The following is an 18,400-nucleotide window of genomic DNA, read 5'->3' as shown; positions in this document are numbered from 1 at the left end:
GCTTATGCTAATCTTCCCTGCCACCGCAGGGAAGAATGCATCTAAAAATTTGGAAGCTGCTTGATGTCGTATGTAAGAAGGGTATATTTTCGAGTTACAAAGTATTTTCCAGTTACTACTGTAAAGTACAAAAAAAAATGGTGTTAATGCCCGCGGAGGCTTTTGTACTCAAATATACTCTGGTGTTCATGAAGCATGAATCTGAACGCAAAAACAGCATACATTCGCGCCAATCGGTGGTCTGGTGCCTGGAAGGTCCCTGATTGATTCAGAACAAGAAATATGAATACCGTTTGCTCCCGTTCAGGACGAACCACTCACCGGAATTCGACTATCTGATGGGAGGAGAGAGGGTTAAGACGAGAGAGAGAGAGAGAGAGAGGGAGGTAGAGTGTGTATGGGAGAGAGGGGGAAAAGGAGAGAGGGGGAGAGAGTGACGGGGGAGAGAGAGAGGGAGAGGGAGAGGAAGAGAGTGACGGGGAGAGAGAGAGGAAGAGGGAGAGAGAGAGAGAGAGAGAGAGAGAGGGAGAGAGAGGAAGAGGGAGAGGGAGAACGAGAGAGAGAGAGAGAGGGGGAGGGAGGGAGAGAGAGAGCTGCGTGCAGCCGGTGGTGCGAATTGGATTGGACTATGAGCACATGTACGATTTTGTCTTTGTAGACGCAAGCAGACGGCTGTTTGCCTCCCAAAGACTGTTACCGCCATCTTGGCAGCTGGGGCGTCTACCAATAAAATATTTGTCACCATGAGAACAGGATGCATCCTTCCTAGCTGCGCATTTCTTTGGGTGTGTGTTTGTCCCAGCCCCTCCCTCCTCCGGCCTCCCTATTTTCCCCCGATCCGCGGTACATGCCACACAATACCTTACCTTCGTTTGCGTGCGAGCCATTTTCACGCACGTGTCTCACGCGCGTCGGATGAAAGTCAAAGAAGGTGACGTCAGAAGAAAAAGTGTGACTCTTAAAACATGCTCAATGGTGCTCACATTGGGACCCAAGACCCCCGTCCGCGTCACAATATAAGTTAGACCTAACGTCAAAACGATCTGTTAAATACTCTGAAGTATTCAGGTTTATAAGAAAGGTGTAATCAATGGCCACCCGGATAGTTCACAGATGGAACAATGAAATTCGTGCGAGGTATTCGAATATGCGGCCAAAATATTGTTGGGCTCCTAATCTCTAAAGAAATGTCCAGCGTGACAAGACGGGAGCTGGAACGTTATCCAGCTCCCATCCAGCTTATCCAGAAGAAGTTTATGCTTTTGCATCCCTTGGGGGACGGCCAGAGGTGAGCAAAAGTGAGGAAAAAAATCGGCGAGAACGGAAGCTAAGGAAACCTTTCAATGAGACCCGGGCGGAAGCTCGACGGTAACAGTTTCCGTTTTTTTGCCCATACTAAACGCATTGCCACCGATCAGCCGTCTTTCACGGCGAAAAGCATCACCGCAGTAGTCGCCAGTATGACTGATGTTTTATCGTGGGGTCTGATGCCATGAATGGGTGATTCTCGACTGATATGGCCATGCCGTTGACTACCGGAGGTTGCGTCGCTCGTGTTGTAAGACCACGATTTCTACCACCACACCAGTGGGTAGAGACCTCCTTCCTACCTTAGAGGGTAAGATTCCCGTTACCCAATTCACCAGCTATCCATTGGGGTCTGCCAATATGCACTCGCTACCCATTCCGAATCAGTTGTACCCATCACGTGCACAGTTTGCAGTTCGTTAGTACTTTGGTTCCAGATTATGGAGAAGTTTATAGTTCGACCCACCGCGGTGTCCGCCCTTACTGCCAGGATGATAGGCAGGCGATGCCATATGGCCTCAGCAGCTGAGAGCGTTGTAAAGCCCCAGTGACGACGACGACGGGGAAGCTTATAGTCAAACGTACCTTTTGCGTTACAATTGCAGACGTAGTGTAGGTAGAACTGTTTATGAGTCAAGGAGACGTGAGCGGTAACGCTGTATCAGATTTCTTGACGTTTCTACCCGACCCTTGTAAACATCTGAACCATATCCTTACCCATGCCGTAACCGTACCCGTACCCATGGTTACCTGTAATTCTCCCAAATATCTACCCACGTCAGCCTGGCACCCACTCGATATCGGTACCCATTAGTGTACCCAGCCGGGTAAGTTTTCTGACAAGAGGGGCATATTCGGTGACGATACCTCGCCTTGGCCAAAGTCAGCTTACGCCACCAGGTGACATACATGTGGCGGAACCAGCTCACCTGCAAGAGAATGCAGACGGTGCAGACTGGGGTGATCATCGCGGCTGACTGGCGAGTGATTGTGCGCAAGCACTGTAGGCGGCAAACAGGTCTGGCCACTGGAAAACCCCGCAGAGTAATCCGCTAAACCCTTCCGTGTAATCTGTTAATGCGCTGGAAATCCCCACGTGGCGGGCGCGTCTGCGAACTGCAGGTGCAGAGCCTACACGCGCTTCTGTTCTGACCGCTAAGTGTCCGATACTTGGACGTAGCGAGCTGCACGGGGCCCGGCACGCGAGGGGTGGCATCCGCGCGCGTGGTTCAGTGACGCCCAGTGCGGGCGGTGGGCAGAGATGATCGTATGGCTGGATAGTGCGCGGCCGCGTGACTCTTGTGGGCTGTATCCGCTCCAAGGCTAGCCCGCTGCCTGGCCCTGAGGTGCCGCGCACGCCTGCTGTGACCAGCCGATAAGCCGACTGAGCCCCTTCCCGACGATGATCCTGTATGGCACGCGCTACCGGGACCAGCGGGAAGGGCGGGCCCCCGAAGTCTCCGAAGGAGCGCCCTCTTCTCCATACATTTTATATTTACATATTTTTATAGAATGGGCAAGGGGCATTTTCAACATGTGCGCTCCTCGGCCAGGCGCAAAACAGTGCAGTGTCATACACCGTGTGTGCTACGAGGTGTGTGCAATGCGTCGGTTTGGATGTCACGATTCGACGCCGTGTCAACAAGCAGTTCGGGACAGACTAGCCAAGCTTTTTAGACCCGCACTAGCAATGTTTTAAAGGAGAGGGTTGTCAACTTCCATTGTTGACATTTCTTCCATTGAGTGTGCTGATTGTGTTGAGTCACGAAATGCATGCCAGTTTTTCTCAAAAATGTAATGGCCTTCTCTGTTTTGGCATAATTTGAATGACAATGGGAGATAACTGTTGGAAGCCACCAATAGATATATTGTGTCAGAAAACTTTCCCTGTAGCCTCCAGGGTACCTTTTACGCGTCACCAAATGCATTGACACGGTCATACTTTATAATCAAGGACACACTTTCGCGCCCAGCCAACTGGCATCTATTAGGTCAAACAATCAGCCGTTTCACAAACACAACCTCAGGTGCTTACCACATGCTAGAGTAGGGAGTCTGAGCCACTCGGACACGACTGCGGGAGCCGGTATAGATATAGATATGTGAGTCATTTATACCCCAATGACTGACCGCTGAATCAGAAGCTTGTAACGACTGAGAAATACACGGACGACGCCCGGGGAGGTTCGAGTCCGTGTTTGACCTTGAAGGATGACCCTGAGAGGTGAGGACTTTTTGGTAGACGCCAGTTCTTTTTGTGGTGATCATTCTGATGTTCTGAGCTTTAAGATCTGCCGATAATTTTTGGGCGAAATCGAGTTTCCCGTCGTTTTGAGTCTACGTTTGGCCTTGAAAGGTGATCTTGAGAGGTCAGGGCTTTTCAACGGACGCTAGTCCTTTCTATGGTGAATATTCTCACATTTGCAAGCTCAGAATCGGCCGATCATTTTTGGGTGATATGGAGTACCCCGTCCTTTAAGTCCGCGTTTGACCTTGAAGGATGACCTTGAGAGGTCAGGAGATTTTGTCGGACATTAGTTCTTTCTGTGCTGAATGTTTTCGTGTTCAAGTTTTAAATCGGCCGGCAATTTTTGGGTGATATTGAGTTCTCCGTCCTTTGAGCCCGCGTTTGTTTTTGAAGGGTGACCTTGAGAGGTCAGGACTCTTGACGAACGCTAGCTCTTATGCTTGTGAATGTTTTAACGCTTATAATTTTCAAATCGGCCGATAATTGCCGGGTGATATCGAGCTTCCCGTTTTTTTGATCAAGCTTTTGACCTCGAAGATCACATGATATTGCAAAAATAAGGGTAATTTTCATTTCTTTCCTGCCACAATCGAACTTCAGACCTTTTTCAGAGAAATCGGAACTCGTCACTGAATAAATCGCTGAACAAATCGCAACTTCGCGCATATCGTTCCTGCCAGGGTGGGAGGCTGGCAGTGCCATATAACCCCAGCAGCTGAGTGCGTCATAAAGGCCAAGTGACACGCCCGTAATCTCGTGGAGCAAGGACAGCGATAGCTTGGGCTGTAGTTTTCGTTAAACCGAACGGCATTGACCACTTAACCACTGACCATTGCAAGTAACGCCAGGGGGCGGGCGCCGAGCGCGCAACAATAGCGATAGTGAAGTGATGTTTCTGAATGTCTTTGAAAATTAATTCGTACAGTTTTAAGATCACACTGGAAATCTTTGTTGCCATTTACAGGTTAACCTCTGGGCGGATTGACAGTTGCGGCAACACGACAAATAGAAATTTGACCTTTACTCTTCCAGTTCCACAACCAGATTCCAGCAATACCTTGCGGTGCTGTAATGATCGTTGCGTTATTGTCACCAATCTAAAAACCGCACAAGTGAAATATACGTTCGGAATATCTCTGAATGCATGGTTTGGTGGCCAAAAGTGTTTAAAACTACTTATTTCAGATGCGTCACTTAACCTGTTGGCCTAATAGCCTAATGTCAACTGCAGTCTGTCAACTGCAATCTCCCGACGCTGCGCGGCCTAGGGAGATTGCAACACCCGTCGTCGAGTTTTTTTTGTTGTTTCTAAGATATGCGAGGGCTCGTGCTCAAAACTACTCTTCTCGATTTGTATCACTTACGAATTCTGATTGAATGTTGAAGATATCCAGACAAATATGGCCTGACCATGTTAATGCCAATTGTTGACCCATTTTGAACTCCACTCTACATTCGCGGAATCCTTGATATTTCTGTACAACCCTGATAAAAATTCTGGCAAAGTTTCTGAGCTCCATCGACTTAAACAGAGTCCACTGGATCACTGGAAAACGAAAAGCGCTGGCGATTTACTTCATGCACTTATTTAACGCGTGGTTTTCAGTTTGTCATCTATAAACTTATCAGAATTGATATTGCGGTAGCGTGTGGCCTATATTCCAGTTATAAAAGGTAGAAATGTGATATATATATATATATATATATATATATATATTTATATATACATAATCTAAGGAAGACATGTTCTCCATAACAAATTGGTCATGTTCGGCGATTGGAGGGGGGGGGGGGCGCTTTTACTATCAGGGGGCCCTTTGTCAACAATGTGCCCCCCCCCCCCCTCCTTTCCAAGGCTCTAGCTGCCCCCCTGGGTTAAAGTCATTCCCCCAACCGAGCGCGTGTTCATAGAATGTTCCACATTTGAAGATAATGAACTAGGCCTCAGATGTGATGAAATAAGCTTACTTGTAACTTGTGGTATACTTTTAAGCGGAAAAGACTTCTCTGGACAACATAATTTCTCTGTTTGGTCAATATGTTACTCAATACGCCATCGTTTGATTGCGCGATGAAACGTCTGTATGAAATCACTCTTTTGTAGTTCTTCAATCTTCCACAGCAGTGCTGGATGTGTGATGAACTAAATATTGTTAAGTGCTCGTATTTTGATCCTTTCTCGTGGTTTTGCTGCGTACTTATCCGTGGTTCTCACGTGTTTACTTGTGTTCACACACTCGGTTATAGAGATTTTATTAAAGTATTCAATGACAAGTATTAATTCCATCGTAAATAGTCAGAACGTTCAACTTCTTGTTGTATGTGCGACAAGACGCATTTCGTGCTAGAATCTTGAACGACTCGACAATAATATTTTTTCTTCACCATTCGGCTTTACATGCAGCTTGAAAGCTGCATGTAAAGCCGAATGGCAGGATTTGAATGACGTTATTATGGCGTCATGAATGCTTGGGTAACCTTGAAACAGCCTGCACATTTTCGCAGGCGTACATCTGAAAAGACTAGAATGTTTTAGGTCTTAAGAAGGGCATGTCTGTGAATCGCACCGAATGATCTTCAAAATGCCCATTTCAGTCCAATGCCCCATACAAATGTAAGGCGTCAGAGTGCGCCTATGCGCTAGCCGGCGAATGATTGCGCAGTCTGGCGAGCGCCGCTTTAAGGCGCCCGCGTTCCCCTTCCGCCCAGGCGCCTCGTGCGAGGGACGCGGCCGCGGGGGCCAGGAGAGGAGGTAGTAACAAGGAGAAGATTCTCAGAGCCGCCGGCGCGAGGACGTACATGCCGGCGGGACGTACTATGACGAGGGCCTGCGACGAGTGTCAAATGCACAGAAGTGACTGGACGTACCTTGTGTGCCAGTGAGCCAGAGGCGAGACACCGGAACAGCGTAACTTACCTTGGTGGCAGCGGTGCAGCCCATACCTTACACCAATTCGAACTCACGCTTCTCGTCGATCTTGCTATCCACGCTCAATCCGGCTACGTTCTACCACTATGGAGCTTAGCTACTCCGCCAAGTCTTGTGGTGACTACTGCCGATGAAGCGTTATAACCTGTTCCAGTCCGTCCGCCGTCGCTGGTGATGTTAACCATTATTAATCATGGCAATGTCAACAGTTGGGCCTAACGGCGGCTGAGTAGACGGCGCTTACTAATGCTTGCCTCACGGTAGCTATCGCCATCGGTCTACTTCACTGCGCGTGAAGCGGTCCTGTATTGTGACCACCTCCAACAGAAACAGACCCCTCTCAGACGTGAGGCGTAAACCGTAAACCTCAGTAAACCGACAGCGCAACCTGTTCCCAGGACCTGCCCGCCGCCTTTCCGACACCGCCTCATCACTACTACCCGGACAGGGACGGCAGACCAGTCGCTGCAGAGTCAATAAGGAGACAACCCTCTGCCCAGGGCCCGATGGCAACTCCCAAGATCCACACCCCTTTCTACTGTGCACGGAACGGCCGAAACAGTCATGAGTGTGGCGTCTTGCACTCATCATTGTTGAGTAACATGACTTAATCGTACAACTGTCTTGTTCTCATTTTTGGACTTCAACATTTGGTGATCGTTTTGTTGATCTTACGGTTCTATTTTAGCTAGGTGGTACGTATTTGTCTGAAATCGGGCGCGAAAGAACTCTGTATTGTTTTGTCACAATCCAATAAAGCTTCCTTCAGCATCCAAATCCCAGTTCCCGATTCAGTGGTGTCGGCCAATCGGTGTCTGCGTTCATCGCTGACCCCAAGTCTTTCGCGGCTCTGATTCTGATGACAACGCCAAAAATGAGACGTTTCTAGGTCGGGCCAACGTCACGTCACCACTAACCCTCCGTAACCTGGCGTGAACCAATGAGTCACCATCAAGTCCGAGTTCCCATTCGAATGCGTCCAGGTCCCGGATCCCAATGTCTGTAGAACAAAAGTCTTCAAACGGTCATCGCGAACAGCGGAGCGCCCGAGTCGGACGGCCTCCAGATCGATTTAGCCCATGACTGCCATAGCTTGGTGCATAGCAAGAATTCATGGTGTATTTGCATTGTTTGTGTTAACATGTTGTTTAGGTTAATTGCAATGACGTCCTGGATATCATTTAAGGGCCCCCTGACTCTGCACGTTAAGTTAGGTTCGTGGGATGTGTTCATTATGGCATGGATTTTTTCATTATGTCATGATTGAATTATTCAACTAGGAGGGCCTTCTTCTTTTAAGAAGGGTGTAGTGCAAGGTGTCAGAGAACACCTGTGTGCGAGCCAGTGAACGTTTGCGCAGTTTGACGAGCGATGCTTTGAGGCGCCCGCGTTCCCCTCCGGCCCCAGGAGCCCCGCGTGAGGGACGCGGCCGTGAGGACCAGGAGAGGAGGTAGTAACAAGAAGATTCTGAGAGCCGCCGGCGCGAGGACGTACGTGCCGGCGGGACGTATTGTGACGAGTGTCAAGTGTAGAATTTACTTTGGACGTACTGTGTGTGCCAGTGAGCCGGAGGCGAGACACCGGAACAGCAGAACTTACACAAATGTGAAACGTCCCTCAGTCTAAGATTGGATTGAATGGGAGAAAGAGAGATTGAGAATAAGCCGCTGTCCCTGTTCTGTGACAGCCAGCTTCCCAGCCTATGTAACCAGGGCATATTTTAAAATATCCTCATGGGGCCATATATAATATGCAACCATGTGCGCTTGCGTGGAAGCACAAGGCTGCATGCAGATAATTGACCAGTGTATTGGCAGCAGTATACGCATACGCGATCACTTTCGTGAGAGACATACACACATACAGAAGATCTGGTGCAACTGGCGCCGGCTCATAACATCAGAAGGCGATGCCAGCCTACAGACAGCATGTGCATTCTGACGGAAGTACAAGAGCAGCATGCAATTAGCCTGTATTGTCCAGGCTGCGGCCGTACATAGCGAGAAAATCAGAAGTTTGCCTTCCAGGGTACAGACAGGCACTCGGTTGACGCGTGCCATCAATGTTGACATTTCTGTTTTCTGTCTGCTGCTTCCTCCAGCAACTTCTTACAGGATCCCAGGGCCCTCATAATAGGAATATGCCTAGGGTCACACTGCATGGTTCATGCAGATATTTTCACCGCTGCTGTACATGCACTGTCAAGAACAGTCAACACTTATAATTGTCCTTCCAATTACCGGCATGTGAGCCTTCTCGCCTTCTCGTTTTTCAAATGGTGTATTTTTGTCTGGTACGATGCACCACCTTATGATGAGTTCGGCCTCCTTTTTTCCTAACAAAGGGGTCTCTCTCCACAGTGGCGAACTTTCGCTCAACGAAGCTGTCGTCTGGCACCAGCTATCGTGTTCTCGCGAAGTGAGGTGAAGCCAAACGCTCAGGTAGTCGTCCCCCCGCGCCCGAGACATGAACCACGCTCACGTGGAGCGTGTTCCCTGTTCCGACGGCTGTCCGGGTTCCCCGTGACCAGCGCGGTCGCCAGCACACTGCCTTGACGAGCATTCGCTTGTACTCTTCCTTCATTTTCGGGCAGAGCAGAGCCAGGGCCCAGCCATCCGTCATCATGCTGATCAGTCGTAAAAAGGTGGTGACTTGGTGCACGGCTGGTATGTGCGCCAGCTCCAGAGCCTGAATCAAGTTCACAACCGAGTTTGGAAGGATGAAGAGTAAAAACATCAAAGACATAATGGCAATCGCAAAGTAACCCTGATGCTTGTACAGGTTTTGCCTTGCTTGATTATTCACAGCCGCGCGCTCTCGCTCGATTCGTCTTCTCTGACGCAAGCCAACGCACCCGACCCACACGTTGATACACAAGCTGGACAAATAGATTAAGATGACAAAGAAGGACATGGTTATGCGAAACAACGGTGGAATGCACTGCCAGTGGTCGCAGAGGTCTATCGCGCCGACTCCCAGCCAACCGCGAAGCGTCATGCCAAAGACCGAGAGGAGCGCAGCGGTGAGCCAGGAGGCGGCGACCAGCAGCAGTTGCCGCCGATCCGTGACGATGTCGAAGTAGCGCATGCCGTGGACGACCGTGACGTACCTCTCCAGACTCAGCATCAGGAACGAGACGACCGTGGACGTGGCGATCGAAGCCCTGGAGAACACGAGTACCAGGCAGACCCAGCCGGGCGGCAGCGCGTGCAGCAGCCGCAGCGAGCCCAGCAGGGTCGAGATGGCGCCCACGGTCATCTCGGCGGCGGCCATGCTGGCCAGCAGCTGGTACATGCACGCCTCGCGGAGCTGCCGCCGCCGGAGAATGGCCACCACGGGCACCGCCGAGCTGGTGAACACGATGAAGCCGATGATGGCCTCTGCTGCGGCGGACATTGTGCCGAGTCGAGGAGCGACGGACGAGTGGCGCGTGCCCGGCGTCGGCTAATCAACTGGCTGCTGCGCGGGCGTCCCGTCGCTGGGGCAACGCGATGTTGGTGCACTCGCATTTGACGCACACTCTTCGGGATGCCCCCAGCTGTCTCACATGTCAATGTCCGTCTAGTGATGACAGCGTGCAGTGATTGCTTGGCTAATAGGGTCGTTACCGAGCACCGTTTCCTGCGAAGACCTTGGCCTCAACGCTCCAGTAGTCCAGTCCCACTTCGGTGAGTTTCGGCCGAAATTTTAGCGCGTCACTTACTGGATCAACAGGTTCCAAATGAACATTATAGACTATCATTATATACTATATAATAGCATAAATGTAATATAATGCTAATCGCGCCATTTCTCGGACGCGAACCCGTACTTGAGACACGCGGCGGGTTAACGACCCCCGCGCTCCTCCAACTCAGCCATCCCGGCCATCGTATCTATACCGCAAACTGAACGAGCTCAACTCGGAATCCGCTCACCAGGCTTATCTTGAAGTCAATGTAGGGAGAGGCGGGCTTTTAAAAACGGAAGTTCTTGATTTTGACATAACAGTCAAGCGAAGAGAGACTGTAACATGAAACTCGTAGAAAGTATCTTCAAATACACACCTCACGTGATAACCATATGCGTCGTAGGTCGTCCAGGGCAGCGCCACAGTGGCGTAGAAAGCTTGATCGGTGCTGTTCCTGCCGTTTGCTACGCTGTCGTGTTGTTACGCGACGCCGAAAGGTCCAAATGGGACGACAGGCTGATGTCAAGGATTTGTGCCTCAGTACACGTGCCGTGCCAATGCAGCATGTTCCTGTCTGATTCGACCGACAGGTCAGCTGGAATCGGCATTTGCGAACTTCGCTGACATCGTCCCAGCCGGGAAAGGAAATATCAAGGTTAGTTACGTTTAAGCCATCGATTTCTTCCTCACGAGATAAGCGAACGTTTTAACGTAACTTACACATAACCTTGGTGCCGATCTACTTTGTGTACTATCGGAATCTAACATGATGCAGCAAATATCTGGAGTTATTTCAAGTGGGAAGTGCGGGAAAGTCGCATGATCGATGCGGTCTAATATAAGCTTTGATCTCGTAAGTTGTTGAGTACATTTGCGAGGAGCATTATGCAAACAGATGAGACAGTAGTAACAGCCGTATTCCTCCTAGAAACCAGAAGCATGGACACACACACACACACACGCACACACACACACACACACACACACACACACACACACACACACACACACACACACACACACACACACACACACGCAGATATATATATATATATATATATATATATATATATATATATATATATATATATATATATATGGATGCGTTGACAGCGATATGCGAGAGGCGAGAGAAAGGCACCTGCACAAAACGCGATGCGATAGATTTATGCGTTTTAACGCATCGATCCCGCCACTCTCCTGGTTGTACCGAGAATAAGGCTACTACTACCGTCTTAGCTACAAGCCTTGAGCTCGACTTCGCCCGCTGAGTCTGTTGCAAATGCTTGTATGTGGACCTTTGCTTCGATCATTTCCCAAGATACGTCAGAGCAAAAAACAGATCGTTTTCGGACGGACGTGTATGTCGGGACTCTCAGCACGTACGAGGCGTGGTACAATACAGCATGGCAACTTCGCATCCTGTTTGTGTTCATTTATATGACCTTAAAAGAGCGAAAGAATACATAATTTAACTTTGTGGTCCTCCGCGTTTACCCCTCGAGGCCCAATCGTTCGCTCAAGGAAATAATGATGCAAAGCCGTATGCTAGCTATTTCAGATCACAGCATAATGCAAAGAATCCCTCCGGCCAAACTTAATACAAATTGTAGCGCTTTGCAACCAAAACCTGTGTCTTGCTTTTGCACACGAGACTGTCCAAAGGGGCCACTTATCCTGCAATCAATAAAATGATCGCCAGCGACATAACTACTTCTAAAATCAGGCAATCAATGCGCATCCTGTTGAGGCCACTGGTACGGAATTTCCACAGCAGCAGCAGCATTACTATCTCACAAAGGCTGCAGCAGGCCCCCGTTGGCCTCCACACGCCGTGGAGCCCATCGAAGCGGGCAACAGCTCCCCACGCCCACCCGCAGCTCCTTACTGCCCAGTATGACCACGACAACCGGGACGTTCCAGCAGGGCCGCTGAGTCTCACGCCACATTCAGCGCGCCGTCCGCACCAGGCCCAGCGTCGACACACTCCCGCCATTGCCAGTCGCTGTGCGGGAGTCGCGCCGCGCACGCGCCACGCGCCGTGACATCACGGCGTCCGGGACGGGACGACACACGTCACCGCTTCGGCTCACATCTCCCCGAAGAGATAAGGTTTTCGGCACATCCGCGGTCACCGCTCACGTGACCACCACGTTCCGGATGTGGCCGAACACCTTAGAAGGCGGGCTCCCTGCAACACAGAGAGCAATGTCAGCGCTGGTAATACCCATGAAAAGCTGCGCGCGGAACACAAGCCAGCCGGCAATACACGGCGCACAGAAAAATAGATATAACTGGAGGGTTGTACCAAGCGTGCATCAACGGCCTCATGATTTGCATCAGGCTCTGCTAAAGTATACATATTACCCTTCAGCAAAATCTGGCAACCACATCACTCTGACAAACCCTGGAAAGTGGCAACTCTTTAGCCCTGACAAATTCTGGCAACTAACTTTATCATATTGTGCGCAATGGAGCGCCAATGTATAAAGCGTGAAAAATGCTGGGTAGGAAGTAGACAAAAGTTGCAAACGTAAGAACTTGTACATCACGCGGAACGCATCCCACAGCTTGTAGTGCCCAATGCATTCCATCTTAACCTGGCGGGGCGAAATTACGTGAGCTGTTCAGCGCATTAGCGAGGAACATTATTCACATAGATAGGACAGTAGTAACTTTTAATCTTGTTCTCCGGAGAAAACCAGGAGAGTGGAGATATAGTTGGTTTGATATTTCGGCAACATGCTTTCATCGAAACAATAACTATTGCTTCAATACCATGCTATATAGCATCCAATAATGAATATAAAAATATAGCAGCTATTGTTTCGATACTATGTAAATTCTTCCACTATTGTTTTGATCAAGGCATGTTGCCAAAATACCAACCCGACTATATCTCCATTCTCCTGGTTTTCTCCGAGGAATAAGGCTAACACTACTGTCTTGTCTATGGCTGGGCGGAATGTTACAGCAAAACACCAGCTCCACACGCGGCGCCCACCGACACGCCGTTGGGTGTCGTCATCCCCCCCCCCCCTCCCTGCTCCCGCCCACTCCCGTTCTCGCCCCCACCCCGCCCCACCCCCACTCACCCAGAATCAGCTCACACAGCGCGCGCCGCGCGGCAGCCGTGTTGGCGAAGGCGCCCAGGATGTGCACGCGGTGGTCGGCCACGACGATGCGCGTGCGCGTCTGGTTCTCGATGGTGAACTTGGTCTTGCCGTTCTTGCCGGCCAGGCGGCCGATGGCGCGTGACAGGTGGTCCCCCTTGAGGTGCTTCACTGCGGGCACACGGCGGACAGGCCGTTACACGCTGGCCTCTAACAGGCACGGGCTAGGAACTAACGCGAACGGGCCGTGCACACATCATGGAAAACGCACAAGACGGACGGCTCTGAAGAGCATAAGTGGCGTGATTTAATGCCGCAATAGTTTGGGGGAAAACATAGAAATTGACAAACCTCTTAATGACAACGAAGTTCTCACGTAGCAAGCACAAAGCATGATCCTTGCCTTGCCAATCACATAGCACGCAACTCTTAAGTAATTCTGGCCAGTTTAATCACCCACTACATCCTGCACTGCTGAGCCCAACCCGATCAGCCCATCGCAGCCTAGCGCGCTCTGGCTGACGAGCTCCAGAACTCGCCTCCGTCACACTATCCACTTCCGTTACTTTCATACCATCTATCCCACTCCTATTACTTGCAAACACATCCCCTCGCTGTTTGATGTCACCCCAACTCCCTTTGATGAATGCCTCACGTGTCGTATTAAGTTCGCGGCACACCGCACAGTTCGTGTCACATGAAGCTCAAGGCATAATTACGCTCAAATAGCGCCAGGCATCCGCGTCACATGCGGGCAGAAAACATACCCTGATCACTGCAGGGAATTTTTTGCAAATAGGCAAGCGTCCAATGTCGCAGCAGGATTGCCGGTAACTTGGTTTTGGGAAGCTGTGTGGAACGAGTGCGGGAGCCGGGACGGCAACAGAACCATTGGCCAGATCAATGACCATATAAAAAGATCGTTACTCAGCAAGGACTTTGAACTCCACGAAAAAAAAACAGGAGCTAAAGGCCTGTCTTTCTCATATCAGGTACACCACGTGGGCAACGAGCTTGCACATGACTGAAGCACCAATTCTATACCCTTCGGCATTACACCCCACTGGCATGCAAGCCTGTAGGTCTCCATTAACTCGTTCTCTAAACCATGTAAAACACAGCTGGGCGAACCCGGCTATAGAAGCCGCGCACGCAGGCGCCCCAAAGCAGTCACCCGGCCCGAGGATGCCAACGGCGCCTGGCCGGGACGCGGGCGGCGCGCTCGCGAGTCCCCGTACCATCCTGGACGTCGAACGAGTCGATGAAGATGTCGTCGAGCCGCAGCAGTGCTAGCGCGTCGTCCACCTCGAAGCCCAGGATGAAGGCGCGCACGAAGTCGGCCGCCTTCTGCAGGTGGCTCACGTCTGTAGTCTCCTTGCAAGTCTGCAACAGCCGGGCGGGGCTAGAGAGCGGGAGGGGGGGGGGGGGGGGCAGGCAGCGGCCGCGCGGGGCTCGACAGCGGCCGGGCGGGGCTCGACCGCGGCCGGGCGGGGCTCGACAGCGGCCGGGCGGGGCTCGAGAGCGGCCCGGCGGGGCTCAAGAGCAGCCGGATGGGGCTCGGGAGCGGCCGGGCGGGGCTCGACAGCGGCCGGGCGGGGCTCGAGAGCAGCCGGACGGGGCTCAAGAGCGGCCGGGCGGCGCCCCATGTAAGTTGCAAATGTACATGATCAATGCCGTAAAAAGATTCAGATCGTGCGCATCGGTTGCAGAGCTTCAGCACAGACTGTGGCGTCTGTCATTAGTCTTGCGTCACCGTCCCGGTGCCAATCACAAACAACGCCTGACTCCGGCGGCCGGCAGATACACGGGAGTGACTCACATCACAGACAAAAAAAACTACCTGGCTTCGGGGTGGGGCCGATGGAGTCGCGCAAAGCTCGGCACCACGGGGTGCTGCTGACGCCACAAGAACGCGTTTGGAGAGGGAACCGCCGTCGATGAGCCATGACGCAGACATGTGCCTGGATCCCAAGTGTGGATCCAGGATCCCGAAGGGTTCCGTGTTAATAACGCGTTATGAGCACTAGAAGACCCATAACCAGACTGACGTGCTCACAAACTGCGCCATTACTGGTCATACTATCCAAAATTGCGCTATATTCATTCACTGCAATTCTTCCCTAAGCTTGGGCACTTGCACATGGCCGATGGCTAGCTGTAGAAGCGATTGCTAATATTCAGCTGCCTGCGGAAAAACAGGTAAAAACGTGGTGATACCGCACATAACTTACAAGGCGTGACCGACCCAGGCCAACTACACCCACAGGATGGACATTGCATCCTTTTAGTCTACGAGAATGAAGCTAGGTCGTTTTCGTGCGTAGCCTGCACTCGTGGCAGTTCATCGCCCGCGGGCTGCAGGGTGGAGAGACTCTCCACGGGCAGGCTGCAGGGGGAGGGGAGGCTGACCACGCGCAGATGCACGCGCTAAAAACACTGATCAAGCCCAGCTCTCAGTTAGCCGATACTCTGTCTCAAGTTACCAGTCCAATGATGAGGTGCAACTACGGGCGACATCCAAGTGGCAGGTTTCCGGTCGGGCGGTGCCCTAGTGACAGGCCTCCGGCCGGGCGGTGCCCTAGCGACAGGCCTCCGGCCGGGCTGTACCGTAGTGATAGGCCTCCCACCGGGCGGTACCCTAGTGACAGGCCTCCGGCTGGGCGGTACCCTAATGACAGGCCTCCGGCCGGGCGGTGCCCTAGTGACAGGCCTCCGGCCGGGCAGTACCCTAGTGATAGGCCTCCCACCGGGTGGGGGCGGTACCCTAGTGACAGGCTTCCGGCCGGGCAGTGCCCTAGTGACAGGCCTCCGGCCGGGCGGTACCCTAGTGACAGGCCTCCAACCGGGCGGTACACTAGTGACAAGTGCTGTGCCCTGTCGTCCGCAAGGCATAATTGTACGCTATGTCCGTAAGTACACATACGAACCCGTATTTCGACGTTTCTGATCTTCAGGTTAAACCTGATTTGCAGGTTCAGCTGCTCCACAACAGGCGTGAAAATTTTCATCCAGTTTTCCTTCAGAGGCGTGTACCTGAATAAAAAAAAACAGCACAGAGTTAAACACTAGCTAGCGGGTGACACAGTACCAAGGGATGTATGGATAACTCCTATGGACTGAACAATAAATAGGTTTGTAAGGCCTACTGAAATATAACTTCGCCCCACCCCGTAGTTTAACCAGTCAAAGCGCCTGACCCCCAGCCCGACTGTGGCGGGGCGAGGGCTCGAGTCACGGCGCACGCTCGCCCCTTACCACCGACTGGGATGGCTTGCATCAGGTGGAAGCCACTGCTGTTAGCCATCTACAGCTGGTCGGATGACGTAAGATGGTGCGGCGGGGCGAGTTGTGCCATGCACAGTGGCATGTTTAGCTCTCTCCATAAAATTATGTTGAACTGGAGTTTCAAGATCCAATTATGGGGTCATGGTTCACACAAGCACTGCTTGGGAGAGTTCTGGTTTATGAATGGATCCCATTTAAGTGGTCTGGACTAAGTTCATAAAACCTGTGGCATGTTGGCATTCAGTTATCTTGAACAACAAGCATATCCAATAAAGAAATATTAATGGCAATCACTGAAGTTAACACCACAAGACCAACCTATGGGCAGGTACTGGTATTTTGCGCACTTCCACTCCATTTTGCAACTTTTCCCTCTTCACAGGTGGGAAATATGGCCGTCCCGCTGTGGCTGAAGCTGCTTCTCCAGCCTGTTCATCATCCATCTTCTCAGTATTATTTCTCTTCCTTTTCTTTCCTTTCCCTGCTTTCTTCCATTCTTCATCCTGGTCCATGGTGGCATCCTGAGCACTCAGAGTATCCTCTGAGACAGCAGCCATTCTGCAATGAAAATGCTACATTGATGCTTTTAAACTGAAACTGTTGAGTGTCTCATATTGTTCACTAACCCAAAAGATCTCCAATGTGTATGTCTGTACAAACCTGAACAAGTTTCATGAGAATGGACATTCCAGGCATGCGTGTGAAGTGTGGACACTCATTGCTTTTAGACAGACCTGAGATCTGAGTCATATCATTGCTTGAGTGTACACTGAGACCCCTAGCAGTAAAATGGCAATGTTGACATCTATGGGCTTGTGTAATTTTCATACTTCTAACACAGCTTTGAGATTCCTTGGCATTCTCAATCAGGGTCAAATTTGATGTTAACTGATACAATTAAGTGTGGAAAAAAAGGCACAAGGTAACTTACTTGTATGTCACCTGCTCCATAGGTATTCCATCCTGTACCTCAAGCTTTTCAATGACTTGATATGATACTTCCCTCCCCCCACCCCACCCTCACTACTAACAAAATCCTGCAGATGTTCAAGATGTGTGGAGACTATCCAATGTCTGGTAGCAGTAAGCATGCAATGCATGCTGAGCTAAGGAAATTAAAAAAGAGTAATGGATTCCTTTTGTGCATACTCTATTACAAAATAACACATCCTTTGAGGAAATCAAAGAAAATTATCCTTTTGGTGGGAATACAGAGCAACTAGTGCAGTGGCAATCAAACTAACTGCACTGGTCAATTATATGTCACCAGCAGGTCCATGTGCTATAAGCTCCTCCAAAATAAATCATCTCAGCATTAACCTATCTCCTGTCATCAGCATATTAAAGTCGCATATCCTTTTGCAACAGAGTTTAGCCTACAAGGAATTGATGCTGTGAAGCAAGAAGTATGGTACCTATTCATGGTCTGCACCCCTGCAAATCCGAGTGCACTAGTGACTACAATGCTGCGGTTTTCCTTGTGATTTAAAGCATCCCCAATCTTATCAATACTGACTTGAATCAAGGAACAAGAGGTAGATATCTAGCTGCACGCTAGGTACCCACCTGCCCAACCTACAGCTGTCTGTAAATTCGCACGTGCTAAGGAAGCGAGACCGCGAAATCCTCTGATGACCATAACCCACACATGGCCAGGGTAGCGCTCCCTCTAAACCACCAGTGCATCAGAGTTTGAGACTTACATTGAGCCCGCTCGATGTCCAGGAAATGTAAACGACCAATTCCAGAAGCAGATTGGCAGGTATCTGGGCACTCCGGCTACATAACACGTATGACCCAAGTGTCTCACGCCCGCACGTGCTGATTTATTGTCCCATGTAGTTCGA

The 18,400-nt window shown here is 50.8% G+C and overlaps 2 protein-coding genes across 3 annotated transcripts; both read right to left on the bottom strand.

The window, feature by feature from the left end:
- Positions 1 to 2,463: 2,463 nt before the first annotated feature.
- Positions 2,464 to 9,881, bottom strand: LOC119094362 (alpha-2B adrenergic receptor-like). The gene is made up of 2 exons (XM_037217427.1): positions 9,470 to 9,881; positions 2,464 to 2,492 (listed from the first exon to the last, which is right to left on the bottom strand). The coding sequence occupies exons 1-2, from the start codon at positions 9,879 to 9,881 to the stop codon at positions 2,464 to 2,466; spliced, it is 441 nt and encodes a 146-aa protein (XP_037073322.1).
- Positions 9,882 to 11,498: 1,617 nt separating this feature from the next.
- Positions 11,499 to 18,384, bottom strand: l(1)G0004 (RNA-binding protein pno1). Of its 2 annotated transcripts, none has more exons than XM_037216496.1 (6): positions 18,257 to 18,384; positions 16,872 to 17,111; positions 16,196 to 16,301; positions 14,507 to 14,651; positions 13,251 to 13,439; positions 11,499 to 12,346 (listed from the first exon to the last, which is right to left on the bottom strand). In XM_037216496.1, the coding sequence occupies exons 2-6, from the start codon at positions 17,108 to 17,110 to the stop codon at positions 12,294 to 12,296; spliced, it is 732 nt and encodes a 243-aa protein (XP_037072391.1). In that variant the 5' UTR covers position 17,111; positions 18,257 to 18,384; the 3' UTR covers positions 11,499 to 12,293. The 2 variants fall into 2 exon arrangements, with proteins under 2 accessions (XP_037072391.1, XP_037072392.1); XM_037216497.1 differs by lacking the exon at positions 18,257 to 18,384 and adding an exon at positions 17,485 to 17,554.
- Positions 18,385 to 18,400: the final 16 nt, after the last annotated feature.

This window comes from Pollicipes pollicipes, unplaced genomic scaffold (assembly GCF_011947565.3).
Source record: "Pollicipes pollicipes isolate AB1234 unplaced genomic scaffold, Ppol_2.1 Scaffold_4002;HRSCAF=4701_pilon_pilon_pilon, whole genome shotgun sequence".
Lineage (NCBI taxonomy): Eukaryota > Metazoa > Arthropoda > Thecostraca > Pollicipedomorpha > Pollicipedidae > Pollicipes > Pollicipes pollicipes.
Note: the sequence above shows the minus strand (reverse complement) of the source record. Positions and strands in the feature narration are given on the sequence as shown.